The sequence below is a fragment of the Aulostomus chinensis genome, chromosome 20 (genome assembly GCF_037954235.1).
Source record: "Aulostomus chinensis isolate RoL2024-O1b breed Wild chromosome 20, RoL_Achi_v1.0, whole genome shotgun sequence".
NCBI classification, from domain to species: Eukaryota; Metazoa; Chordata; class Actinopteri; order Syngnathiformes; family Aulostomidae; genus Aulostomus; species Aulostomus chinensis.
The window spans coordinates 24,977,950-25,003,676 of NC_141339.1; the positions used below are offsets into that span (position 1 = coordinate 24,977,950).

General features: G+C 45.3%; 2 protein-coding genes across 11 annotated transcripts in view; both read left to right on the forward strand.

Moving 5' to 3' along the window:
• The window catches only part of vta1 (vesicle (multivesicular body) trafficking 1), a 34,821-nt gene extending 11,106 nt beyond the window's left edge, over positions 1–23,715 (forward strand). The window contains exons 5-8 of one of the 2 annotated variants that reach the window (XM_086190074.1): positions 2,435–2,549; positions 13,132–13,383; positions 16,021–16,098; positions 22,163–23,715. In XM_086190074.1, the coding sequence (XP_086046200.1) occupies positions 2,435–2,549; positions 13,132–13,383; positions 16,021–16,098; positions 22,163–22,308 (591 nt within the window). In that variant the 3' untranslated portion in view covers positions 22,309–23,715. The remainder of the gene's footprint in view (positions 1–2,434; positions 2,550–13,131; positions 13,384–16,020; positions 16,099–22,162) is intronic. The other variant, XM_086190075.1, reaches the window with a different exon arrangement.
• Positions 23,716–23,999: 284 nt separating this feature from the next.
• The window catches only part of adgrg6 (adhesion G protein-coupled receptor G6), a 102,723-nt gene continuing 100,995 nt past the window's right edge, over positions 24,000–25,727 (forward strand). For 5 of the 9 annotated variants that reach the window (XM_086190071.1, XM_086190072.1, XM_086190062.1 and 2 more), the window contains exon 1: positions 24,000–24,518. Coding sequence is in view for 5 of the 9 variants with exons in the window: in XM_086190062.1 (XP_086046188.1) it covers positions 24,517–24,518 (2 nt within the window). In the remaining 4 variants the exon portion in view is untranslated. The other 4 variants (XM_086190060.1, XM_086190065.1, XM_086190064.1 and 1 more) reach the window with 3 other exon arrangements.

The window sequence follows — 25,727 nt, forward strand, 5'->3', positions numbered from 1 at the left end:
CCCCAGCAGCCAATAGGATCGCTCCATGTGATTGTGGTGATTGAACCAGTAAATCAGCTCTGGTGAACAAAAGTTGATGATCTTCCAGGTTGAGTTAATCAAGATCATCTTCACTAATGAACCCTCTGATGATGCTGGAAGCCTGGATGCTACGTTAGCAGTGCTAAGCTAACGTTAGCCTAGGAAGGAGCTACACCAGGGTCACATGACTTCAAGGTCACCACCACTAAGCTTCAGGCTTCTTGTGTTTCCTCTGATGACCTTTAATGACCTCCATGACCTCTGTAGGCTCCTCTAGACTCTTGTTAGCAACCCAGGTATTTAAGACTCCACCACTCCACCATCCACCAGTCTGGGGTTTACTGGTGGATCTGATGTAGAACTGAACCTCCACCATCCACCAGTCTGGGGTTTACTGGTGGATCTGATGTAGACCTGAACCTCCACCATCCACCGGTCTGTTGTTCACTGGTGGATCTGATGTAGAACTGAACCTCCACCATCCACCAGTCTGGTGTTTACTGGTGGATCTGATGTAGAACTGAACCTCCACCATCCACCAGTCTGGTGTTTACTGGTGGATCTGATGTAGAACTGAACCTCCACCATCCACCAGTCTGGTGTTTACTGGTGGATCTGATGTAGACCTGAACCTCCACCATCCACCGGTCTGTTGTTCACTGGTGGATCTGATGTAGAACTGAACCTCCACCATCCACCAGTCTGGTGTTTACTGGTGGATCTGATGTAGACCTGAACCTCCACCATCCACCGGTCTGTTGTTCACTGGTGGATCTGATGTAGAACTGAACCCGCTGATACCTTCAGCTGCTGGGAACCACAGACCAGGGAACTGGGAGCTATATTCTCTGGATTTAAAAAAAATATTTGATCAATAAAGTGAAATGTAAAGTACAAAGTGCTTTTAGTGTAGCTCTTTCTCCAATTGTGCATCACATTTGTTTTAAATTTAAGAACATAAAACAGTGATTTTTAAATATTGGCAGTTTAATTTCATGTTATTTCAGCAAGTACCAGTGGCACCTTTAGACGCATGTTTTCAGGGTGAGACGGAGGCTAAACAAACAGACCCTAGCACAGAACAGTAGTCAGCCATTGTTCCGGCGCTGAAAACATTGTTCTTATCCGGTGAGAGCAGGACGTTCTGCATCAATCCTATCAGGCTCATGCCAGAGTAAATCTGCTTCCCACGCCTCAACCCACTCAGACCTTTAGGATCCTCACCCCAGTTAACCCCTTACTCTCTTCCCAGCTTCTGGCTTCCTAACACCTTCTACAATTCGACAATTCTACAATTTCATTTAGCTTTTGTCCTGAGCGACGTACAACACAAGCAAGCTTTCCTTCAGCTCTTCGGTTATCAAACTGTTACGTCTCTACCCAACAGCACCCCCTGGAAGATTTACCAGCACTCATTTGTTTCCTGTCAAATAATTTAACATTTTAAGACACAGTTTTAGAGTACAACTGTCTAATTTTGTATTATGAAATTCCCAGGAGGAAATCCCACCCTCTTAGCAGCGAAAGTCGTCTCAGTTCTTGAAGCCATAAGAATATCATCTTCCCCCTGACCCAAGTGATCTCTTGTGTCTGGCTGTCCTGATCATAGAACCCTTTCTTTCCCTCTGCAGATGGATTTTTCTCACTTTTGTAACGGTCAATAATTCTCAATAATTCTGCAATGACCAGCCCCCGTCATCCACATGAATCTTCATGTCCCCAACTCCTGAAGTCTTCCTCTTTACCCTCAGTATGATGAAGATGTGATTGCATCACTTCAATCAAAAATTGGCTAAAATCAATTCATTCTTTGATGTCCCTCAAACCCTGAGACCGACTGCTCTCTGGTGAAGTGATACCTTCACCCAGAACTGTCTTTTTCCTTCCAAGTGCTCATTAACTGGAGGATTCAGCTCACTCAGATGTTTCTCCCTTCTGCATCACTTCTTAGATGCTAACAGCAGCTAAACTGTTCAGACACGTCTGGTCACCAACTCTCCTGGGGGTCTGGTAGAATCCAGGCCTCCTTGATCCAGATGGAAGATCAGGGATCCACCAACACCTGGACTGGAGTTACAAACTAACTAGAACCCTGGTGGTTCTACATTCATTCGAGGTAGCAGTGACCAGGAAGTGTTCTAGCTAGTTTTCCAGGTTTAATTATTTGAGGAAGTTAGGAAGTTCTTACCAAGCATCATTGGTTCACACCCAACTAGATCGTAGCCACGGCACCGACACAGCAGGAAGCATCTTCATGTTTTAAGGCTGATGTCTTTATTTTGGGAGGTGACGTTCCTCTGGAACACATGACATCATCGACCTACTCTAGAATCCCAGCTGGATGCTTGCGGGGCGCAGTAGTTTGACAGAGTGACCCCCCACATCAGTTCACAGCTGTCCTCATGTTCCCCAGAACATCCAGCACCGGAAGTACGCCCGCTGGAAGGCTGCCTACATCCACAACTGCCTGAAGAATGGCGAGACACCTCAGGCTGGGCCCACCGGCATGGACGAGGACGGGGACATAGGTGTGACACGCACACATACACACACACACACACACACACACACACACACACCACTGTTCCTCCTCTCTCTCCTGGCTGAATTGCCATTCACGCTACACTCAAGCCAACAACCTTTGAGTGTGTGTGTGTATTGTGTGTTTTATCAGCTGTGGGCCTGTGCAGGAAAACCCTGCTGCAGGAACCGGCGACTGTTAGCAGTGTGTGGCGCGTAGATTAGCCTTGTAGGTGCTTGTGTGAGAGAAAAAAAGATCAGATCCAGAGGAGGAAGTTGGTGACTGGACGAGGCCTCGCTGAGTGCTCCTCTACGATCCAGCAACGGTCCACTCTGAGGCTCTGACCTTTGTTACCCTGTAAATGATAACCTTTAGAGATCAGTGAATCAGCTGGACGCTAACATGGACACTGCAGCTGGCAAAGGTCATTTCTCAGACAGGGTTAGCAGGAGCTTCTCCACCTGAAGCCCCTAATTTAGAGGATGTGCAGTCCTTGTCTTCAGCTGATGGTTTGCTGTTCTGTTCTGCTCTGTTTTCCTCAAAGTTTACCAGTACCTGTCTGTGGTTGGGTGGTCATTCAGTCTTGCGCCCGTCACATCAGCGTGATCTCTCCATCCAGTAACTAGTGTTGTTTTCATGACTTTGGCTGTATGAGACAGTTTAACCCTTTCAGTTTAGGATGTTCTTGTGTTATCGGGGTTTTCGCTGATGTTTTGTGAGAACCAGTGGAGTGTTCATCCCAGTGTGGGTCCACAGCTCACCAGTGCTCCCTCTGTCTCTGAAGTTGTGATGTGATGCTTCAGCAGCAGCTGCCCACTGACGAGTAGATTTACATTCCAACCATCCCAAGTTGGGTTAGAGACTGAAAGATGAGAGAGAGTGACAGAGGACTGGAACAGAGACAGACAGAGAGAGGAAGGAGTGGAGAGAGAGGAAGGTGGAGAAAATTAGGGATAAAGAAAAGGGATGGAGAAATAGAGCAATAGACTAGGGTTGTCCAAAGTTTCCACACCCAGATATTGTTCAGTACTACAAATTAGGATCTGGATACGATACTCATTTGCAAAAGTATAGATACCAACGGCGACGTCTGCGCCTGCAGTTGACACACAGCTTCACCCAGCACCGCCACACAGACAACCTCGCTGCTCCTCCCCTTACTTGAAGCTCAGCGTGTGGAGGACAGAGCTGGCGGAGCATGGCCAGAGCTGCTGCTGCTGCACCTTCGCCACCAATTGTGATTGAAAACGTCAAAAGCAAAAGCTCCATAGATATCAAAGTCCTAGATATCAGCAGGCCTGTTAGCAAGCTCTGCTACCAGGCAGCGGCGACAAAGTCGAGTAGCACAGCAACTGGACAAACCCCTGAGGGACACAGCCACTCTGTAGACCGAGCTGAGGGGCAGCACAGCTCCCGTTCAACAACACTGAAGTATGAAGCGTGGTTCTGATCAGCGCCCTCAGGTTAGCGTGTCTGTGGGCGTGAGCTGGGAGAACGGGGGTTCCCTCATAGACCTGTTGTGTCGTTGTGTTGTGGGCGACTCATCAACGACTACTTTTCCTAGCATCAGCTAGGCTAAGTGCTACATACCAACATGTACTTCACCAGGACCGAACGTGATACTTAAGGGTGAGAAACACGTGGTCATGCATGTGAAGTGGCTTAAATGTGTGTCACATGACAAAAGAGTGAGACTTGAGACACTGAATTATAATAAATGCTGACAGGCGCACACGTCACCGCTAAATTAGGGCCTCAGCCGTCTCTACTTCCTCAGGAGGCTGAGGTCCTTTAACATCTGCAGCACCCTGCTGAGGATGTTCTCTGAGTCTGTGGTGCCATCCTGTTGTTGGGTGCTGGGGCAGCAGACTGAAGGTAGCAGATGCCAACAGACTAAACAAACTCATCCAGAAGGCCGGTGACATTGGAGGGGTAAAACTGGACTCTCTGGTGACAGAGAGGAGGATGTTGTCTAAAGTCCTGGTTCAACACAGGAGCACATTCAGTGCTAGACTCATCCCACCTCAATGCACCACAGAGCGCCACAGGAAGTCATTCTTACCTGCGGCCATCAAACTCTTTGACTCCTCCCTCTGAGTGATACACACGTTCTTCAGTGTATCTAGCGACATTCAACTGTGCAATAATGGACAAATCCATCAAATAATAACCCGAATCAGAAACACGATAATAACATGTCATTACTAAACTGTGCAATATTGTTAAACTTATCTTATTTCTTATTCTTAAAATCTGCACTTTACTAATTATTGCAATTTGTAATTTCTTATTTTTATAGTACTTTCAAGGGCAAGTTTGAAACTGTAACAACAGCATTTCCCCCCGGGGATTAATAAAGTATCCTGATTCTGATTCTGATTAATTAACCCACGTGTTGTGATGGATGTTATTTGTATGTTATTTATTGTTTGTATTTTCTAGACGTCATTTTTCCCCAGGGTATTGAAAATAGCATCAAGCATGGAGGTTCTTCCTTGGTATCGGTATTGGACATTGAAATCCTAGCATTGTGCCAACCCTGCAATAGACAGAGGAGGAGAGAGATTGACAGACAGATAGACGAGGACCAGGAGAGAGACAGAAGCATACACACAGAGACCAGTCCCTCATCTGGTACCAGTAGGAGGTCACTGGTACCTTTGACTAGTTCTGTTTCTGTGCTAGGATGAACCTGGAACCTGACTGAATCCTCCAATCAGCTGTTGCTGTGGAGAAGTCCCAGAGCTGTTTAGCAGCTGCTTTCTCCAGAACCTTGGAGAGAAAAGGAAGATGTGATGTTGGTCTGTAGTTGGTAGAACTTCTGGATCCAGGCTTGTTTTTGAGGAGGGTTTAATTCCTGCTACTTTAAAGGACTGAGGGACGGAACCAGATACCAGCGCCACATTGATCATATCTAAGAGGGAGGGGCTAACGAGGGGAGAGAGTCTTGGAGCAGCTTAGTTGGGATGGGGTCTAGGAGACAGGTGGAGGTTCAGAGGAGGACATTATTGAACTGAGCTCATGAAGGCTGATGGGAGAAAAACTATCCAAGTGTGTGTCTGGTCCTCCAGCTGCCTCTAAGGTTCTGGGTTCTAGGAGCCATGTTGTCAGCTGATGGCAGCAGGGGATGAATTTGATCATGAAAAACTGATAAACTCGTTACTGCTGAGGGAACCAGGAGCACTGGACTCAGTAGACCCGTGGCTCTCTGCCAGACTGGCTGGAACCTGGGCTGGTTCTGGTTTGCCTCTATTAATGCTCAGATATCAGCTGCTCTAGCCTGAGGGTTTTTTTCCCCCATTTTTTTATTTTTATTTTGTGAGGGAGTTATAATACATGGCTTACTTTCAGACAAAATACAGTGGTACTTTAACCTCTCACAATTTAGGTTTTTGTTTACGAAACAAGAAACAAAATACAGAAAGTCAAGTGAATATATTGGAGAACTTTGAACCAACTGGAAAGAGATATATAAAAAAGCAAGTCAAGAAAGATCTGCCTGGGAGTCTTGCAATCAAGTATGATACAAATGAATAATAAGGCCAAATAAAACTGTCATTAGCAAGTGTAAAGAAGAGACTTCTGTCTGTTAAAGACCAGCATGTCTGGCCCCTTTGGCCCACAGTTAAATAAATGCGCCTGTAGGCTGGTGAGGTTCGGTGCCAGAGCTCGGTTTGCCCGCTCAATTTGGAGTTCTCTGTCACGTGGAAAGTCTACTGAAGTTCTCAGGAGGTTACCCAGGAAAGCGGCCATGTCGGTGCCCTCTTTGTCCTCAGGTGTTACATAAATCCGCAGGTTGTCCGTCTGCGCTCGAGCCTCCTGGCAAATCAGCCTTGCTTCCAAGCTAGCCTGGCGCTGTGTTAGCCGACTGACGAATGTTGATGCTGCTTGAAGCGTGGTCTCCGTTTCATCAAGCTTCCCTTTTACGTCGTTGGCTCTCTTTAGCTCTTGTTTAATGTCGGAGAGTTGTGCTCTGTTGTCTCGTCTGAATTCATGGATTTCGTTAAGGATACTTTTCAGGCTAGCTACGGGGCTATCTTCCTCACGTGAGTTTAAGTCATGGGAGTTACTACGGTTGTGCCTCGAGCCTGGGTCGTCTTCTATCAAACCCATACTTAATCCACTCCTAGTTGTAACCCCCTCCTCATTCTGTTATAAAAAGCCCACCAGGTTTGACAAAATCAAGGTTTTAGGGGGTTAACTGGTAAAACCTTTGGAGAGCTCGAAGTTTAGGCTGTCATCCTCTCAGTACCGGAAGCGGAAGCCCCTCGAGTCCGAGTTTTAAGGCTCCCCAGCCAGATCCCACCTGACTCTTCCAGTCTGGAGCAGCGCCACATCCTCTCCAGGTACTGAGCTGTTGGTTTCAGCTGTGGGGTTTCAGAACTGCGCCACAGTGCTGGTTTCCTCTGTTTCCGAGTTCCAGAGTTGTTCTCAGTGTGTCTGCTAGTTTGCTGGTCAATGATTGAGTGGCACTGAAGAAAAGGACGATGGCAGCCGAAGGCTTGTGTAGTACCTGTGTTGACCACAGGCAGCGTGTGGCAGTTCTCTATGGTCATGTGATATTTCTGATGCATTCATCCACCTGGTGAGGAGGTAAGTGGACTCAGATGTCTTCTTTTGATAAAAACCATCGCAAGAACAGACAGGAAAGGAAATAGAAACCCTTAAACCCAGAGACAGCGCCCAAATCAGCAGAATCTTAGCAAGTTAACAAAGCCGGGCGGGCAAAAACAATGCAGCTGAAACGCTGCAGGTGGAAATTGCAGCTGTGCGGACGACAGACAGGATCAGCGCCATGGCCGTAACGCCGCTGCCGTCACACCAAGTGGTAAATCAGGGTAGACATTTAGAGCAGATTACGAGTTGTGAAGAACTGATGTCACTTTAAAGTCATCTTCCTTCATTTGTCACTTTATAGCAGGACATGCTGCCTTGGCGCCACCTCCTGCTCCACCGTGTCAAATATCATGACTCTTGTTGTAGGGGTGCTGACACGAGGCGGTGCAGCTCTAACTGGGGCCCATGACATTATAGAAGAACTCCTTGTACTGAGGAGTCACAGGCTTTGATCATGTATACATGTACTTTTAGCACACATGTACAGACCTTGGGTCCTTTGTGGGTGACAGGATGATGGAAGGCGAGCAGCCTGCTGGACGAGTCTCATCAGTATCAGTCGGGACTCAAGTGACTTCAGCTACAAGTCGAAATGATGCTGTGCCCCACGGGACTGAGCAGCATCTGGACTCATTTTAAGATTTCACTTCACGGGCTGGAGATTGCGTCAAAGGCCTCATGGGAAGACAGAACAAGACTGCCTTTGGGCGTGAAACCTATGTTGTCCTTCCCCGCAGAGGAAAGCAACCATGCTTTTCACGTCAGTGAAGCGATGTTGATGAATTCCTCCCTGAAACAAAGACCATCTGCTGGTCGCCGCCCACTCCCTTCACATATAGTCAGTATGGGTTTGACCCAGATATCACCTTCAAGCCATGACGTCACCTGCAGGTTGTCAGCGCTGCATGACCTACCAACACCCTGGAGGTGTGAACTGTAAAGTCAATTTGAAGTGCTCTGGAGTTGGAATGGGATTGGGAGTCCGATTGAGACACCGTTTCCTCGTGACTGAAATATTTGCCCGGTCTTACATGATTACAAACAACGGGCTGAACGGCGCCTCTGTCCTGTGTCTTTGACACCACACAACACCGTGACGGGGGTCGAGTGCACCAGTCTTTTTGGTCTTTCTTCTTTTAGGCTGACAGTTGTTGCTAAGTGTTGCTTGACATTGACCAGTTGGATGGTTAAACGCTCGAAATATCATGGTGAAGAGAAAGCAGGATGTTGCTGCTGTCAAGGAGACAACGAAACAGGAAATGTTGAGCGTTGTTTAGGCGTTACCTGGAGGGATGACCGCACCACGAGTAGCTGATTAGCTCAGCTATGCTAGGCTATCATCCCCCCGTAACGTTAGCAGTAGCAGGTAGGCAACAGTAGCTACAGTAGCATCAGGGTATACTGTCGACTGTTGTATGTTTTAGGACCACAGTTCTGTTTTCTTTTGGAACAGAAAACCGCCATCACACACTTGACCCTCCTCCAGGTGGCAGGAACTCACACAAGACAGCGTGCAGTGATGGCACTTGAAGTGTCGCCAGTCTCCAAATGAGATGCAACAATTTCTGGCTCTGTAAGTCTGACAAGACAATATCGAAGGAGGAACGTGGTGTTGTCTGATAAAACACTCTCAAACCAGCTGCATTTGAGTTTGTCTTTTTCCGCTTCTCGTCCTCCTCCCTCCCAGAGTGCATCAGGGGCTGAGTGTCAGTGATGACATCATTATCGCTTATCCCTGCTGGTCGTACCGCCATCTGATATCATACAACCGGCGCGTGTGTGTTCCATCAGTTACTCTAACACACACACACACACACTCTCACACACACTCACACATTCACACACACTCACTCACACTCTCACACACACACACTCACACACACACATTCACACACACTCACTCACACACACACACTCACACACATACACACACTTACACTCATACACACTTACACTCACACACATATACACACACATCCTTGTCCCAGAGGTGTGTGTTTGATAGAGAAGAGGGGCAAATGCTCCTCCTCCTCCTCTTCTTCCTCTTCTTCTTCCTCCTCCTCCTCTTCTTCCTCCTCCTTCCTCTTCTTCTTCCTCCTCCTCTTCCTCTTCTTCCTCCTCCTCCTCTTCTTCCTCCTCTTCTCCCTCTTCTTCTTCCTCCTCCTCTTCCTCCTTCTCTTCTTCTTCCTCCTCCTCTTCCTCCTTCTCTTTTTCTTCCTCCTCCTCTTCTTCCTCCTCCTCCTCCTCCTCCTCCTCCTCTTCTTCTTCCTCCTCCTCCTCTTCTTCCTCTTCTTCTTCCTCCTCCTCCTCTTCCTCTTCTTCCTCCTCCTTCCTCTTCTTCTTCCTCCTCCTCTTCCTCTTCTTCTCCCTCCTCCTCTTCTCCCTCCTCCTCTTCTTCTCCCTCCTCCTCTTCTCCTTCCTCCTCTTCCTCTTCTTCTTCCTCCTCCTCCTCTTCCTCTTCTTCCTCTTCTTCTTCCTCCTCCTCCTCCTCTTCCTCCTCCTTCCTCTTCTTCTTCCTCCTCCTCTTCCTCTTCTTCTCCCTCCTCCTCTTCTTCCTCCTCCTCTTCCTCTTCTTCTCCCTCCTCCTCTTCTTCTTCCTCCTCTTCTTCCTCCTCCTCCTTCTCCTCCATGCAGTAGGAGGCCAGTTGCATTTGGCAACAATGTCAAGTCAAGTCTGTTGTGCCTCCATGAGTGTGGCCTCAGTCCCATTGGCCCTGGTCAGGATTTGTTTCTTCGTCCCACATTAGCCAGAGGTCTGACTCCTCTGACCGACCCACCTGAACCTCAGGTCTGCACTTACAGCTTCACTACTACGCATGAGGGGTGTGACAGAACCTCAGGCCTGAGTGTGTCACGCTGGTGATACGGTATCGATGCACTGCTGACAAATCTAGATGTTTTAATGCAACAGCCGATGCTGTAAACTGATTCCCACCGTTGCCACTTTGAGAAGTTATTTATCGTGCGTGTGTGTGTGTGTGTGTGTGTGTGTGTGTGTGTGTGTGTGTGTGTGTGTGTGTTAAACACGCATTATTATTCTGGTCAACAAACCCAACAACCAGACTTGGTCTGCCAGGAGGAGTTTGTACTCCAGGTAAAGCACAAGCTCTGACATCTTGGCTGTAATTACCATGAAGGTTGTTTAAAATAGGAAAATTAGTATTTTTGTTACTTTCCTTTGTTGTAATGGGTACATCTGCCACTTCCTTCTGTTTTTATTACATTTGTAATATCACAAAACAAAGCTAAATCATATGTTCAATTCTAATTATATTCCATAAAACAGATAAATACAACATGTGTGACTGTGTTCACGGAGCTTCTCCTGTCTGACTTCAGACATAAAGACAGATACACTCTTTACTTCACGATCATGAAAATGCTCCCTTTTGGTGTCCGAGTAAAAACTCAGAGGAAATCAAAGAGGAAAGCCTAAAAACCTTCGATGTGGAAGAATGCGTTCAGTGTGGTGTCCTGGCGAGTGTTTCATCAGCGAGAGCAGGTGCTTGTTGTCGTGTTTGCACTCAGACTGAATGTTAACTTCAAAAAGAGTGAGTGCTCTATGGATCAACCAAGTTAAACAAGTTAATGCAAGTCAGTCTTCTGGCAAGCGTTTATGAAGTGTCGGGTCTCCTCAAGCCCGCTGGCCTTCCTGCCTGTAGTGCACTAATGACAGACGTCGGTGTTGAACGCAGCCTGAGTCTGCAGATCTGCCCCGTGCTCTTCACTCTGCCACAAGATGGATGCTTTGTGTTGGATGGGGCTGCTGAGGTGGGGCCAGAACCAGCACGGGGCTCGCAGCAGGGATGAAGATGCAGCGATCCAGGGAGTTTGGTTTTGATGTAGTCAGAACTTGAGAGAGAAGATCATCAACGTCAGCTGATGAAACACTCACCTCCAGTCATGTGACCTGGTTCCAGTCGTCAGGCTTTACTGGAACCAGCCGGACACTGTGTGATCTGGTGTCATTAGTCCTGAACTCTGCTGACGCTGCCAAACAGCCTCATAAACAACACTCTGTAAGTGACCTCTCCCCCCTTCACAGCAGTGAGTGTGGTGACTCCCTGTCAGTGCTGCAAGACTTGGAGGGCAAATGGACAGGAGTAAACGGTGGGGGTGGTTGGCTCGACGTGCGTCACCCTCGTCATGTACAGACATCAGTGTAGACATGCGGTCGACCAGAGGCAGTGGAAACCTTAGAAACACTTCGATTTGTGATCTGCTAGTTAATGTAAATATCAGCCTGGGCTTCAAAAGTCACATGACCAGCAGTAGCTGCCAGACACAACTTCTCTGTGCATGTGCTGGAAGACTGGAGAGAGCTTCATGGTTCAGTGCCGTCAGAATCAATGACCTCGACTTGTCCGGTGCATTCCTGCTCATTCCGTATATGAATCGTCATTCCTGTTAATTCCATTTATTCATGTTAATGTTGTCAGAGAGTTTCCAACTTTTTGCCAAACAAAGAAGATCTCTAGTTCCACCCCCTTACCGTGACATGATGTGTGATTGTGTTTGTACAAGAAAAAAATCCCTTTTAGTTCAGGACTTAACATGAGTTTTGGAGGGTAATCTGCCCTCTGTCCAGATGATAGATGTGCTGTGTGGGGCTGAGCGTCGGAGTTCTTGTTAAATTGCAGGTGTTGGTCATTGATCTTTGTCTGCTGGAGCTCCAACACGTCCAACAGCCTGTGGACTGATGTGATGAAGACTTGGTTGGAGACACGAGATGATGCAGGGATTGTGGACCAGCCTGAGGCTCTGAATGACCAAGAGATGGAAACAGGATGGTCTGTGCTCAGGACTGGGATTCACACTCTTGAATGGTTGTCTGTCTGATGAGTTCCCATCGTTTCTCTCCAACTCATCTCACTGATGTGCATATGATGGAGACTTGTCTGGCGAAGAGCTGACAGCTTTCAGCTCCTGCATGCTGACGGTGTCTGCAGCTCACAAGGGAGGCCATCAAATTGCAGGAGTACATCAGAACTCAGAAAGCATGCTTGGGGCTTGTTTGACTCTGAAGAAAGAACTTAATACCATTTTTATTTTCTCAAGGTGTTCTACATTCCTGATGACTTCAGCCCGGTGGTTTCTGACCAACAGGAAATGGTGATGGTGCAACATATGAGTCATTGCTAGCCACTGTGGTCAGAGGCCCACTGCTCAGGTTGATCATCCTGAGGATCGGGGGCCACGAGTGTGGGCTACTAGACAGATTATGGGATGGTTTGAATTTTAAAGATTCCGACCAGACTCAAATCCCACTGAGCAGAACCATGAGAGCCTGTTGGGTCTGTAAAGGTTGGTTCCAGATAGGATTCAGAGGAGAGGATGAGTGAGCTGCTTCTCTGTCATGCTAAATGTTTTACATATCCAGGTTGCTATGGTAATGACCTGTGTCTGTCCCCCCAAACATCCATATGCTGATATGGCTGTGAACGAGGTCTTCAACTTTATTCAAAGTGGTTGTATAAACTCTTTAGTGTATCCTGTCGACACTCGAAGGAACCGAGAGAACCAGTTGGTGGGAAGCAGTCTTGTGGTGCTGAACGGTCTTCATTACTACTCATCTTGTTTTAAACTAAAGTGGACTCACAAAGTTCAGATTCGGTTCTGAACTGGAAGGTGCGAGATTCATGTATACCTCTGCCAAAGCAGCCTCAGCCAGACCCAGAGGAGAAGAATGACAGTGAGGGGTTCTGTCTGGACGAGGCTGCCAACCTTCACCAGGTTTGGTCCCATTTGACCTCATAGTTTGTTTGGAAGCGGTGGTGACCAAGCAGTTCAGAACCAGAACCACAGATCTCAACAAAAGATAAAGATGCTCAAGTTGGTGATGCTAGACTTTCTACTCTAGACTAGACTCTGTGTCTGAGTGGACTCGAGTGTCTACTCGACACCAGATCACCCGGGGCCCATCAGTCAGTGTCAAGTATCAACTTGGACCTCTTTTCTTTGTCCCGTGGCAGATCAACAAGGAGCTGAAGGGTTCTCAGGCCAAAGCTTCTCACATGGCGGTTCCATCATGGGGGTTCCGTCATCTCATTTCTCCAGTGACCAGGACCACAGTCTGAGTCCGGGTCCAGCCCCAGGGATTGGCTTCACCCAGAGTCCAGAATCAGGGCCATCGGGTCCTCCCACCACCAACTACAACAACATCCACATCCCACCGGGGGCCCACGCACCAGCCAACACTCCAGCAGAGCTGCCCCCTCCTTCAGGTAGGCTCAACCCCCTCAGCATTTGTCTCATTGCCATTTAATAATCTTACCAAACACAGAGTTTTCTTTTCCAAGAGTGTAGTCGAGCTGGCGAATGTGTCCTCGTGGGCTCTGAAAGACTCGTCCTACACTTTGTTGACAAAAATAAAACAAGAGGGTTGTCTGAGTGACAAAAGCCTGGTCCTGGTAGCTAAGGGGGGCCGACAACAATTATGAGCAGTCCAGAGTCAGTGAGTCATATCCATCCATCCATCCCTCCATCCATCCCTCCCTCCCTCCCTCCATCCATCCATCCCTCCCTCCCTCCATCCATTCTTCCCTCCATCCATCCAACCCTCCCTCCCTCCATCCATCCATCCATTCTTCCCTCCCTCCATCATCCATCCATCCATCCCTCCCTCCATCCATCATCCCTCCCTCCAACCATCCATCCCTCCATGTTCTCCCTCTTCTCCTGTTCAGGGTGGTGGGGGTGGAGCCTATCCCAGCAGCCTTCCCCCTGGACAGGTCACCAGTCCATGGCTGGGCCAACACATAGAGACAGACAACCATTGGCTCTCCCAGCCACGCCTACGGTCAATTTAGAGTCTGGATTAACCTGGTCCCTCTTGATGTCTTTGGACTGTGGAGGAAGCTGGAGTACCAGAGAGAACCCAGCAGGAACAGGGAGAACATGGAGACTCACCCAGAAAGACCCCGTGCTGCAGCCGGGGCTCCACCCACAACCTTCTTGCTGGGGGGCCACAGTGAGGACCACTAATCCACTGGGCCGCCCAGTGAGTAATATGATAAAGAGTAATTCTGCTACTGTTTGACATCATGCTCGTAGCAGCCAGTCACTGTTCACGGCTGGGAAGTCATTCTGGTCCCTTGTAATTATGTCCACCAGAACACAGAGGTCAGTCTCTCTGAGAGAGATTCATTATTTCAAGATTACGATAGCAACAGATTAGACAGAGGCGTGGCCAAGACGGGCTTCAGTAGGAGCGACTCGTACTTGTCCCAGGAGAGTGGACCAGGATGGGCCAGAATCATGCTGAGTGTCTCTGTCAAGACAAGCAGTTATGTAACAGTTTCTGAAGGTACTGTTTCCTCTTGGTGGGTTTTGGTCGGAGGAAGTTGTTTTCCCTGTGGAGCGGCGGGTCGAGCCCTGCTGCCACTCAGTTCAGGTTTGGTGTGAACACACACACCAGGTGTTTTGATTGGATGTAGAAGATACAAGAAAGAGCTGAGAAAGAAAGCATCTGACACTTTCCCACACACACGGGTGTGTGTTGTCTGGCCGTGGTTAAATGACACACTTCTGCGGTGGGTGGAGACGATGAAACGATGAACGGGTGTGGATCTTGGTGCTGGTCCAGGCCGTAACATTTATGTTGATAGATGAGGCGTGTGTGCTGCTACATGATAGCTGCTGGAGCCACGCGTGTGTGTTCAAATAACAGATGATTTCAATTCAAAAGATTCCTGATAAGAAAAAAAAAACACTTTTTAGGTGATGTTTTACCCTCAAAGTATTTTGTCTTACTTGCTTACTTAGTCCTCACTACCAGGAGTCCTCAGCTCTCTGAGGTGTTTCTGCCTCCTCCATCACTTCTCAGTGACTCCAGGATGCAGGAAGAAGCAGCCATGATATTTAGCTTGAAGCTAACAGAGCCTGATGCTAACAGCAGCTGAACTGTCCAGAAACCTCTGGTAGAATCCAGGTCTCCTTGATCCAGATGGAGGATCAGGGATCCACCTACACCTGGACTGGAGACCAGAACTCACTAGAACACAGGTGGTTCCATGTTACTGGGAACCAGCTGCTGACTGTCACGCAGAACCAGAAGCAGATGTCTGGAGGGAAAGAGTCAAAGGTCAATGACAATCATCCTTTTCGTGTTCTTGGTGTTTCTCCAACGTCCCCCAGTTGTGGGGAAGACAAACCAAGTGTGAGGCAGTGTCATAACCTCTGTTTGAAGTATCCCCCCTTTTTTGAATCGCCGTGGGAAAATGGACCAATGCGTTTTTTAATGCAGCAGCAGCACTGACTGAGCAGACTGATTGAAGGAACGGCCTCGATAGAATTGAGACCTTTGTTGGGGCCAGGCCACCGGGAAAACTCCCGGTTGTCCCGACGGCCACCCCGCCACTGCATATACGGCTGGATCTGCGAATGGGCCGTGGCTACTTGGTATCTTATCTTACCAATGTTGTTGTATGAAATGTTGTCAATTGACATTAGCAGTCACACTTAAAACCGGCGACAGTTCGCCGAGAAAGTGGGAGTGCTTTCTTTTCAGTGACAGTGAGGGCAGCCAATCACCAAGTAGTAGTTAAATAAGGTTGCCAGATAAACAACGGCAACGATCGCCATCAACTCATGCACTTGCATAAATAATGAGGTTGCCAGATGAGGTCAGAAATGACCCCAATAGGGACAAACGACGCATTCCAAACCCAACATGGTAACATAGCGGTTTCAGAGAGCCTTTAGGAAGCTTCTGAGCCATCACAGACCCAAGCATGTTAGTGGAGTACACATCACACCCCAGAACAAGAATTAATACCCCCTTCAACCTCTCTATGGCACCTTTAAGTATTACGATAACTGTTTTATCTGAATAATTCTCATAAAATGTTTTTGTTGCCCAGCAGAAGTGGTGAAGCCAGTACCAATGCCACGGTCAGGGCCCACCGTCGACCCTACGCTGCTCTCAGCCCAGCAGCAAGGTGAGGTCTCACTGACATGCTCTCTCACACACGACTCTAGAATCTCTAGGATGTTTGTCATTAATCTCTAGGATGTATGTCATTAATCTCTAGGATGTTTGTCATTAATAATCTCTAGGATGTTTGTCATTAATAATCTCTAGGATGTTTGTCATTAATAATCTCTAGGATGTTTGTCATTAATCTCTAGGATGTTTGTCATTAATAATCTCTAGGATGTTTGTCATTAATAATCTCTAGGATGTTTGTCATTAATCTCTAGGATGTATGTCATTAATCTCTAGGATGTTTGTCATTAATAATCTCTAGGATGTTTGTCATTAATAATCTCTAGGATGTTTGTCATTAATAATCTCTAGGATGTTTGTCATTAATCTCTAGGATGTTTGTCAAAAATAATCTCTAGGATGTTTGTCATTAATAATCTCTAGGATGTTTGTCAATAATAATCTCTAGGATGTTTGTCATTAATCTCTAGGATGTTTGTCATTAATAATCTCTAGGATGTTTGTCATTAATCTCTAGGATGTTTGTCATTAATAATCTCTAGGATGTTTGTCATTAATAATCTCTAGGATGTTTGTCATTAATAATCTCTAGGATGTTTGTCATTAATAATCTCTAGGATGTTTGTCATTAATAATCTCTAGGATGTTTGTCATTAATAATCTCTAGGATGTTTGTCATTAATAATCTCTAGGATGTTTGTCATTAATAATCTCTAGGATGTTTGTCATTAATCTCCAGGATGTTTGTCATTAATAATCTCTAGGATGTTTGTCATTAATAATCTCTAGGGATGTTTGTCATTAATCTCTAGGATGTTTGTCATTATTAATCTCTAGGATGTTTGTCATTAATAATCTCTAGGATGTTTGTTATTAATAATCTCTAGGATGTTTGTCATTATTAATCTCTAGGATGTTTGTCATTAATAATCTCTAGGATGTTTGTCATTAATAATCTCTAGGATGTTTGTCATTAATAATCTCTAGGATGTTTGTCATTAATCTCCAGGATGTTTGTCATTAATAATCTCTAGGATGTTTGTCATTAATCTCTAGGATGTTTGTCATTAATCTCCAGGATGTTTGTCATTAATCTCCAGGATGTTTGTCAAAAATAATCTCTAGGATGTTTGTCATTAATAATCTCTAGGATGTTTGTCATTAATCTCCAGGATGTTTGTCATTAATCTCTAGGATGTTTGTCATTAATAATCTCTAGGATGTTTGTCATTAATAATCTCTAGGATGTTTGTCATTAATCTCTAGGATGTTTATCATTAATAATCTCTAGGATGTTTGTCATTAATCTCTAGGATGTTTGTCAATAATAATCTCTAGGATGTTTGTCATTAATCTCTAGGATGTTTGTCATTAATCTCTAGGATGTTTATCATTAATCTCTAGGATGTTTGTCATTAATAATCTCTAGGATGTTTGTCATTAATAATCTCTAGGATGTTTGTCATTAATAATCTCTAGGATGTTTGTCATTAATCTCTAGGATGTTTGTCATTAATAATCTCTAGGATGTTTGTCATTAATAATCTCTAGGATGTTTGTCATTAATCTCTAGGATGTTTGTCATTAATAATCTCTAGGATGTTTGTCATTAATCTCTAGGATGTTTGTCATTAATAATCTCTAGGATGTTTGTCATTAATAATCTCTAGGATGTTTGTCATTAATCTCTAGGATGTTTATCATTAATAATCTCTAGGATGTTTGTCATTAATCTCTAGGATGTTTGTCAATAATAATCTCTAGGATGTTTGTCATTAATCTCTAGGATGTTTGTCATTAATCTCTAGGATGTTTGTCATTAATCTCTAGGATGTTTGTCAATAATAATCTCTAGGATGTTTGTCATTAATCTCCAGGGTGTTTGTCATTAATAATCTCTAGGATGTTTGTCATTAATCTCCAGGATGTTTGTCATTAATAATCGCTAGGATGTTTGTCATTAATCTCTAGGATGTTTGTCATTAATAATCTCTAGGATGTTTGTCATTAATCTCTAGGATGTTTGTCAATAATAATCTCTAGGATGTTTGTCATTAATAATCTCTAGGATGTTTGTCATTAATAATCTCTAGGATGTTTGTCATTAATAATCTCTAGGATGTTTGTCATTAATCTCGAGGATGTTTGTCATTAATCTCGAGGATGTTTGTCATTAATAATCTCTAGGATGTTTGTCAATAATAATCTCTAGGATGTTTGTCATTAATCTCCAGGGTGTTTGTCATTAATAATCTCTAGGATGTTTGTCATTAATCTCCAGGATGTTTGTCATTAATAATCGCTAGGATGTTTGTCATTAATAATCGCTAGGATGTTTGTCATTAATCTCTAGGATGTTTGTCATTAATCTCTAGGATGTTTGTCAATAATAATCTCTAGGATGTTTGTCATTAATAATCTCTAGGATGTTTGTCATTAATCTCTAGGATGTTTGTCATTAATAATCTCTAGGATGTTTGTCATTAATCTCCAGGATGTTTGTCAATAATAATCTCTAGGATGTTTGTCATTAATAATCTCTAGGATGTTTGTCATTAATCTCCAGGATGTTTGTCATTAATCTCTAGGATGTTTGTCATTAATAATCTCTAGGATGTTTGTCATTAATCTCCAGGATGTTTGTCAATAATAATCTCTAGGATGTTTGTCATTAATAATCTCTAGGATGTTTGTCATTAATCTCCAGGATGTTTGTCAATAATAATCTCTAGGATGTTTGTCATTAATCTCCAGGGTGTTTGTCATTAATAATCTCTAGGATGTTTGTCATTAATAATCTCTAGGATGTTTGTCATTAATCTCCAGGGTGTTTGTCATTAATAATCTCTAGGATGTTTGTCATTAATCTCAAGGATGTTTGTCATTAATCTCTAGGATGTTTGTCATTAATAATCTCTAGGATGTTTGTCATTAATAATCTCTAGGATGTTTGTCATTAATCTCCAGGGTGTTTGTCATTAATAATCTCTAGGGTGTTTGTCATTAATCTCCAGGATGTTTGTCATTAATAATCGCTAGGATGTTTGTCATTAATCTCTAGGATGTTTGTCATTAATAATCTCTAGGATGTTTGTCATTAATCTCTAGGATGTTTGTCAATAATAATCTCTAGGATGTTTGTCATTAATAATCTCTAGGATGTTTGTCATTAATAATCTCTAGGATGTTTGTCATTAATCTCCAGGATGTTTGTCATTAATAATCTCTAGGATGTTTGTCATTAATCTCCAGGATGTTTGTCATTAATAATCGCTAGGATGTTTGTCATTAATCTCTAGGATGTTTGTCATTAATTGCTAGGATGTTTGTCATTAATCTCAAGGATGTTTGTCATTAATAATCTCTAGGATGTTTGTCATTAATCTCTAGGATGTTTGTCATTAATCTCCAGGATGTTTGTCATTAATAATCTCTAGGATATTTGTCATTAATAATCTCTCTGATGTTTGTCATTAATCTCTAGGATGTTTGTCATTAATCTCCAGGATGTTTGTCATTAATAATCTCTAGGATGTTTGTCAATAATAATATCTAGGATGTTTGTCATTAATAATCTCTAGGATGTTTGTCATTAATAATCTCTAGGATGTTTGTCATTAATAATCTCTAGGATGTTTGTCATTAATAATCTCTAGGATGTTTGTCATTATTAATCTCTAGGATGTTTGTCATTAATCTCTAGGATGTTTGTCATTAATCTCCAGGATGTTTGTCATTAATAATCTCTAGGATGTTTGTCATTAATCTCCAGGATGTTTGTCATTATTAATCTCCAGGATGTTTGTCATTAATAATCTCTAGGATGTTTGTCATTAATCTCTAGGATGTTTGTCATTAATCTCTCGGATGTTTGTCACTAATCTCTCGGATGTTTGTCATTAATCTCTCGGATGTTTGTCATTAATAATCTCTAGGATGTTTGTCATTAATAATCTCTAGGATGTTTGTCATTAATAATCTCTAGGATGTTTGTCATTAATCTCCAGGATGTTTGTCATTAATAATCTCTAGGATGTTTGTCATTAATCTCCAGGATGTTTGTCATTAATAATCTCTCGGATGTTTGTCATTAATAATCTCTAGGATGTTTGTCATTAATAATCTCTAGGATGTTTGTCATTAATCTCCAGGATGTTTGTCATTAATAATCTCTAGGATGTTTGTCATTAATAATCTCTAGGATGTTTGTCATTAATAATCTCTAGGATGTTTGTCATTAATCTCCAGGATGTTTGTCATTAATAATCTCTAGGATGTTTGTCATTAATAATCTCTAGGATGTTTGTCATTAATAATCTCTAGGATGTTTGTCATTAATAATCTCTAGGATGTTTGTCATTAATCTCTAGGATGTTTGTCATTAATAATCTCTAGGATGTTTGTCATTAATAATCTCTAGGATGTTTGTCATTAATAATCTCTAGGATGTTTGTCATTAATAATCTCTAGGATGTTTGTCATTAATAATCTCTAGGATGTTTGTCATTAATAATCTCTAGGATGTTTGTCATTAATAATCTCTAGGATGTTTGTCAATAATAATCTCTAGGATGTTTGTCAGTAATATTTATCTACCCCAACTGCTAATCTGAGCCAAGATTTTGAGTCTCTATTACTGTACTGAAGCTTCCTGCAAATCTAATCCAATTTCTTTAATGTGAGTTTTTATTGTCCCAAGTAAATCATCTCCCAGTAAAATCTGACACGTGTCAACCTGACCATCTCAGTAATTACTGGTTAAACAAGTGCTCACTTGCTGCTCGCCACTCAACTCAGCCGAACTCAGAAGAGTGAAGAATGCGATGATCGGGGCTCTGCAGCTCTGGTGAGACGAAGAGGAGGAGGAACGTCATCATGGCGTCTGCTGGCCAGCTGCAGAGCTCAGCAGCCGCCCTGTCCTCTGTGGTATGGAACCACTCACAAGGGACAAGAGATGGCGGTGATAGCCGCCGCCAGATTGGTCACCGCTGCAGTCGCCTGTCTGCCATCTAACGTGTGATTGCTACCACACCACCGGCGCTTGGCCGCTATGCTGACTGTCATGAGGTGGTGGTGGTTCACCACAGCGGCCAGACGAAGAGGACAGAGAAGCTGCTAACGGTCTGAACATGCAGCTCCTGTGCATCTCTGTCTCAGCCACCAGCACGCCGCATTTCCACCGGACCAGAGGAGCAGATCCTTGCACAGGCTGATGTGACTGTTGGTGATGTCATGGATGTTCAGGCAACGTGAGAGCACCATCGCTTCACAGTCACCAACAACGACCCGAGGAAGATGGAGATGTTCCAGGCTTGAATTTTGGAAATGTGATGGAGGTGTCAGGGTGTGTGAGATGTTTTCCTCCTCCTATACCCTGAAAGCAGGTGGCCATGTGTCATGGGTGTAACTCCGCCCACCATGGCGTTATATGCTGATAGAAGTCCTTCTGTTGATGTGTGTCACATGATAGAGGAGCCTGTTGGCGTGGATGTTTTGATGCACATCTTTGGCAGCATACTAGCCCCACCTACTTTTGCTGGCATCATCATGACATCGTATGACACCATCACAGCCATGGTCATGACATCATCAGCGAGTCGGGCGTTCAGCAGTGAGCAGCAAGTGGGGCGTGCGAGGGCTCACGTATCATGGAATGTGCAGGTGTCCTGCAGTGAGAGACGGGGACGGACAGCGTGACGCATCCGGAGCGTTTCAGGGCTCGTGCTTTCGTCCCTGCAGCCCACTTCAGTCGTTTGTGTGCTGCTGGGTGAGAGGCTCTGGAGGGAGGCCGGCCAGCCTGGCTCCGCACACGTCAGTCAGCTCCTCTCGCCTCCATGTGGACTTTTATCTGACATGCAAACCCACATTTTCACGCACGCTGTGACCAGATGTCAGCGACGCGCTGGCGTGTCCTCCTTCCAACGGTCCTTGTTGACTCGTGTTACTGTGTTTCATTCATCTGCTAAACTGATGATCAGCAGAGAGCACAGCTTCAGACGGCTTTATTCCTGTCCAAGATCACTTCTTCTCCTCCTCTCATCCCTCCATCCCTGCAGGTGGTGTTCACCTCTCTGCTGAGGACTTCACTCAGGCCCAGAAGTACTGCAAGTACGCCGGCAGCGCCCTGCAGTACGAGGACGTCCCTACCGCCATCCGGAACCTCCAGCAAGCCCTGAAACTGCTCACCACCGGCAAAGAATGAAGGCCATTGTCCCCCCACCCCCCCACCCCACCCCCACCTCCCCCAGTAGTGCCGCTCTATCTGATCTTACACACACACACACACACACACACACTCTCTCTCTCTCTCTGAGGCCGCCCTGTGAAGAGACACTCAGCTCACTGCCAAGCGACATGATGGAAATCAGTCTGCAACAATGGCCGACTGTGTCCGACACCCTGACTGACTGACAGACGTTCATGATCAAATTATTGGCCGATTATTCTCTCCATGTAAGTTGGTCGTCTTTGTTTGTGAATATTGAACATGTTTCCTGATGAATGATGTCACCTACGTTACCTCTGCTGGTCAACTGTTGCGCTCTTGAAAAGGGGTCAGGGAGACATCAGCTGAGGTGCCTTCAGCGTGTCCTCCATGTTGCCTCTTACCCAGAAATCTGTGCGCTTTTGTTGTGTACAAGATTTTTGTTGTTTCCCTAAAAAAACAAAAAAGAAGTTTGATGCGTTTGTGAGGTAACTTTTAGATGACGAGCTTATGTTCGCTGCTGGCTGACCATGACTGAACATGCTAACATAACAGACACGCCGATTTAGCGAAGATGCTATCCTGAGAGGTTGCTAAGTGCTGCCTGATACGAGCAGTGCAACAGCTCGACAATGGACCGCCAGTGTGATTGACAGCTGACATCTAACGAGCCAGTCTATCAGAACAACGCTGTGGGTATCGGAACGCCATCGGCCGATTATTTCAGTTGGTATCTGCGCCCCCTTGTCTGTGCTCAGCCATTTTCATGTTCACCTGCTGAGTGAAACAACCTACAAACTAGCCAGCTAACTAGCTAGCCAGCTAGCTAGTTAGCTGGCTCGCTAGCAGCAGTCCACATGCTGAAAGTGTTGTTTTGATTAAATGTGCAATAAAGTAAATAGTTTTGAAGATCGCCAACAAATATGAAAACATAAATAAGCCCCGCCCCAAACATATTTCAAGGGAAGTGTCACTGCACTCTGGGTTTAGCCACACCCACAATGACGACGATTGGCTTAAAGCAATAAAAAGTGTTGTACTCTTCTCTCGCAGAGAGATGGTGGGTGGAGCCAAACGTGTCCTGTGCTGGCGTGTTTCTGTGCAGGGGCGTCTGAGGGGACCTCGTACGGTTACTGACGATGCGCCCCGGTTCTGGATCTTTCATGGTCAGATGAGCTGGTTTCTTTACAGCTGAGAACAAAACACACAACAACCAGACTGTTGAGACTCGGTCAGCGGCGCCGGTGGGCGCTCTTCTACACACCAGACCTCCTCTTCTTCTCTCGACATGTTTTGCGTTTGCAGGGTTGGACGGGTCACTTCCTCTGTATCAGACGATGCTGCTGGAGAATTCTGTCACTTATCGAACTTCTTTTCCGGGACTTTTATGAACAGTTGCATGAAGCAAAAGATCTCAAATCCCTTGAATAAACCTTTGAGATGCTGCGGCGGCGTCTGGTTCTTTCGTGTCCACTTGAGTTCAGCTGGAAGAAATAACCCTCAAAGTCAGCTGACTTAGTGACAACAAAAATGTCAAGAGTCGCAGAAGGTCCGTCTGCACTCACGTTGACGACCATCTACGGGTGGGCGTGTCGACAGGGTGACGTCGTCCACATCGCATTTTGAAAAGCATGGAAATCACATGTGAGGCGTGTGAATGATGTCACACTGTCATCACAACAGTCACGATGACCATCAAGTCAACCACCTTCTGCTGTTTAGTGGGTCTGGTTCCATTTGGGTCTTCGGGTCTACCCTGAAGGGGCTCTGACTGCACTGCCAGCCTTGACCCTGGCGCCGGTGGAAGAACTCAACGTCTTCAGCGAGATCAGAAACCCGGGATGCTGAGACTTCTGTTCCCAGCTGTGATCTGGAACACTGTACAATGTAATCGTTTTATTTTGAAAATTAAGTAGAGCAACTTGGCTGCATTTATTTTGGCAGTCTGAGGGGAACAGAAACGTCCATCCTGAGCCAAACCCAGAAAATATCTCGACCCTGCCGGCGGAGGGTCCGGGTCAGTAAAACGAGCCCACCCGGTCAGGAGCCCCCCCCCCCGCCCCGCCCCTCCCTCTCTCTCTGCCCCCCCTCCCTGGAGGGAGCAGCGCGTCTGCGGCTCGTTGATTCGCAGTTTGAGAAGTTTGAGCGCAGAAGAAGAAGACGAGTTGATGGAGAAGCTGGAGGAGCCGCTGCTCCGCTGATCTCATGTGAGCCCCTCATTCCTCCTCTTTCTCGAATGATCTCTCTGTTACATTTCATCACCGGGACCGGGACTCTCCCAGATCCCTGCTGAGCTCGATTTATGAGCTCCAGTCTCATCTGGAAACGGGTCTCAATCCGGTACCCGACGGACCTGAATCCGAGGTTCTGGTTCTGAACATTCCTGACAAACCCAGGAGAGTCGGTCGTTTCCATCCGAGTAGTTAGTCCTCCAGCGAGTTACTTCGCTGCTCCAGTTAGTTAGTTGGTGCTCCAGTTAGCCAGTACTGACAAACTGGAGTACTAACTTAACTAATTGGAGTACTAACTTACGAACCCATCTCAAGGGGCTGTCCTAATTCATTTAACTGGAGGAACCAACCGGAGTACCGACTGTTCCTCTTCAAAGTTCTTTGAATCAAAACTGTCGATTATCACTTGGTTGAGTTTGAACAGAAACTCTGAAAGAAGAAGTAATAAAAGCTGCAAACCAACTACAAGTTGAATTGTGGAGAAACAAAATGTTCCGAGCAGAAAAACAACTGGGGCTCGTGAGAAGGAGGAGGACCGGAACCACCAGCAGAACCTCGTCTGGTATTGATCCGTTCGGCAAACGAGGACCCGGAGCTGAATCGGCTCGTCTCGATGGTTCTGTGCAGCTGTCCTGATTGTCGGTGGTCAGTTTTGTCTCAAATCAGAAGCACATCGTTCAATTTACAACTTTAATGGAGAACATTGTCATCAATTTCTCAGCCGATATTGATCTTTTTTAATTGATGATTGTCTGATGAGCAACACGCCTGTTCTTCTGTTGACACCATCGGATGAAGCAGTTCATTAATGGAAGTTTCCAGGCTCTTCCTGAGCTCTTGTGACGAACCGTACTATTTTAGATGAACATTTCCATCTGTTTCATTTGGTACAGACGGGATGTGACATGGACGCTTGTTGACGCCAAATTCAGTGGGTATTTAGCAGCAACAGGTATTGAATAACTGGCAACTATTTTGAGAATAGATTTGTTGTTTTAGTCTTTTTCAAGTCAAAATGTCAAACATTTACTGCTTCTCTGTCTTGTATGAGCGAAGCCGAAGAGTGTTTCGTTGGATGTTTGTGGCGGGGGAAAGTAATTCTACATGCAGATTTTTAATTGTCTCATTTTCATGATTGAAGTTACGAATTGTTGGAATTTCCTGAGAAACTGTATTATTTTGAAA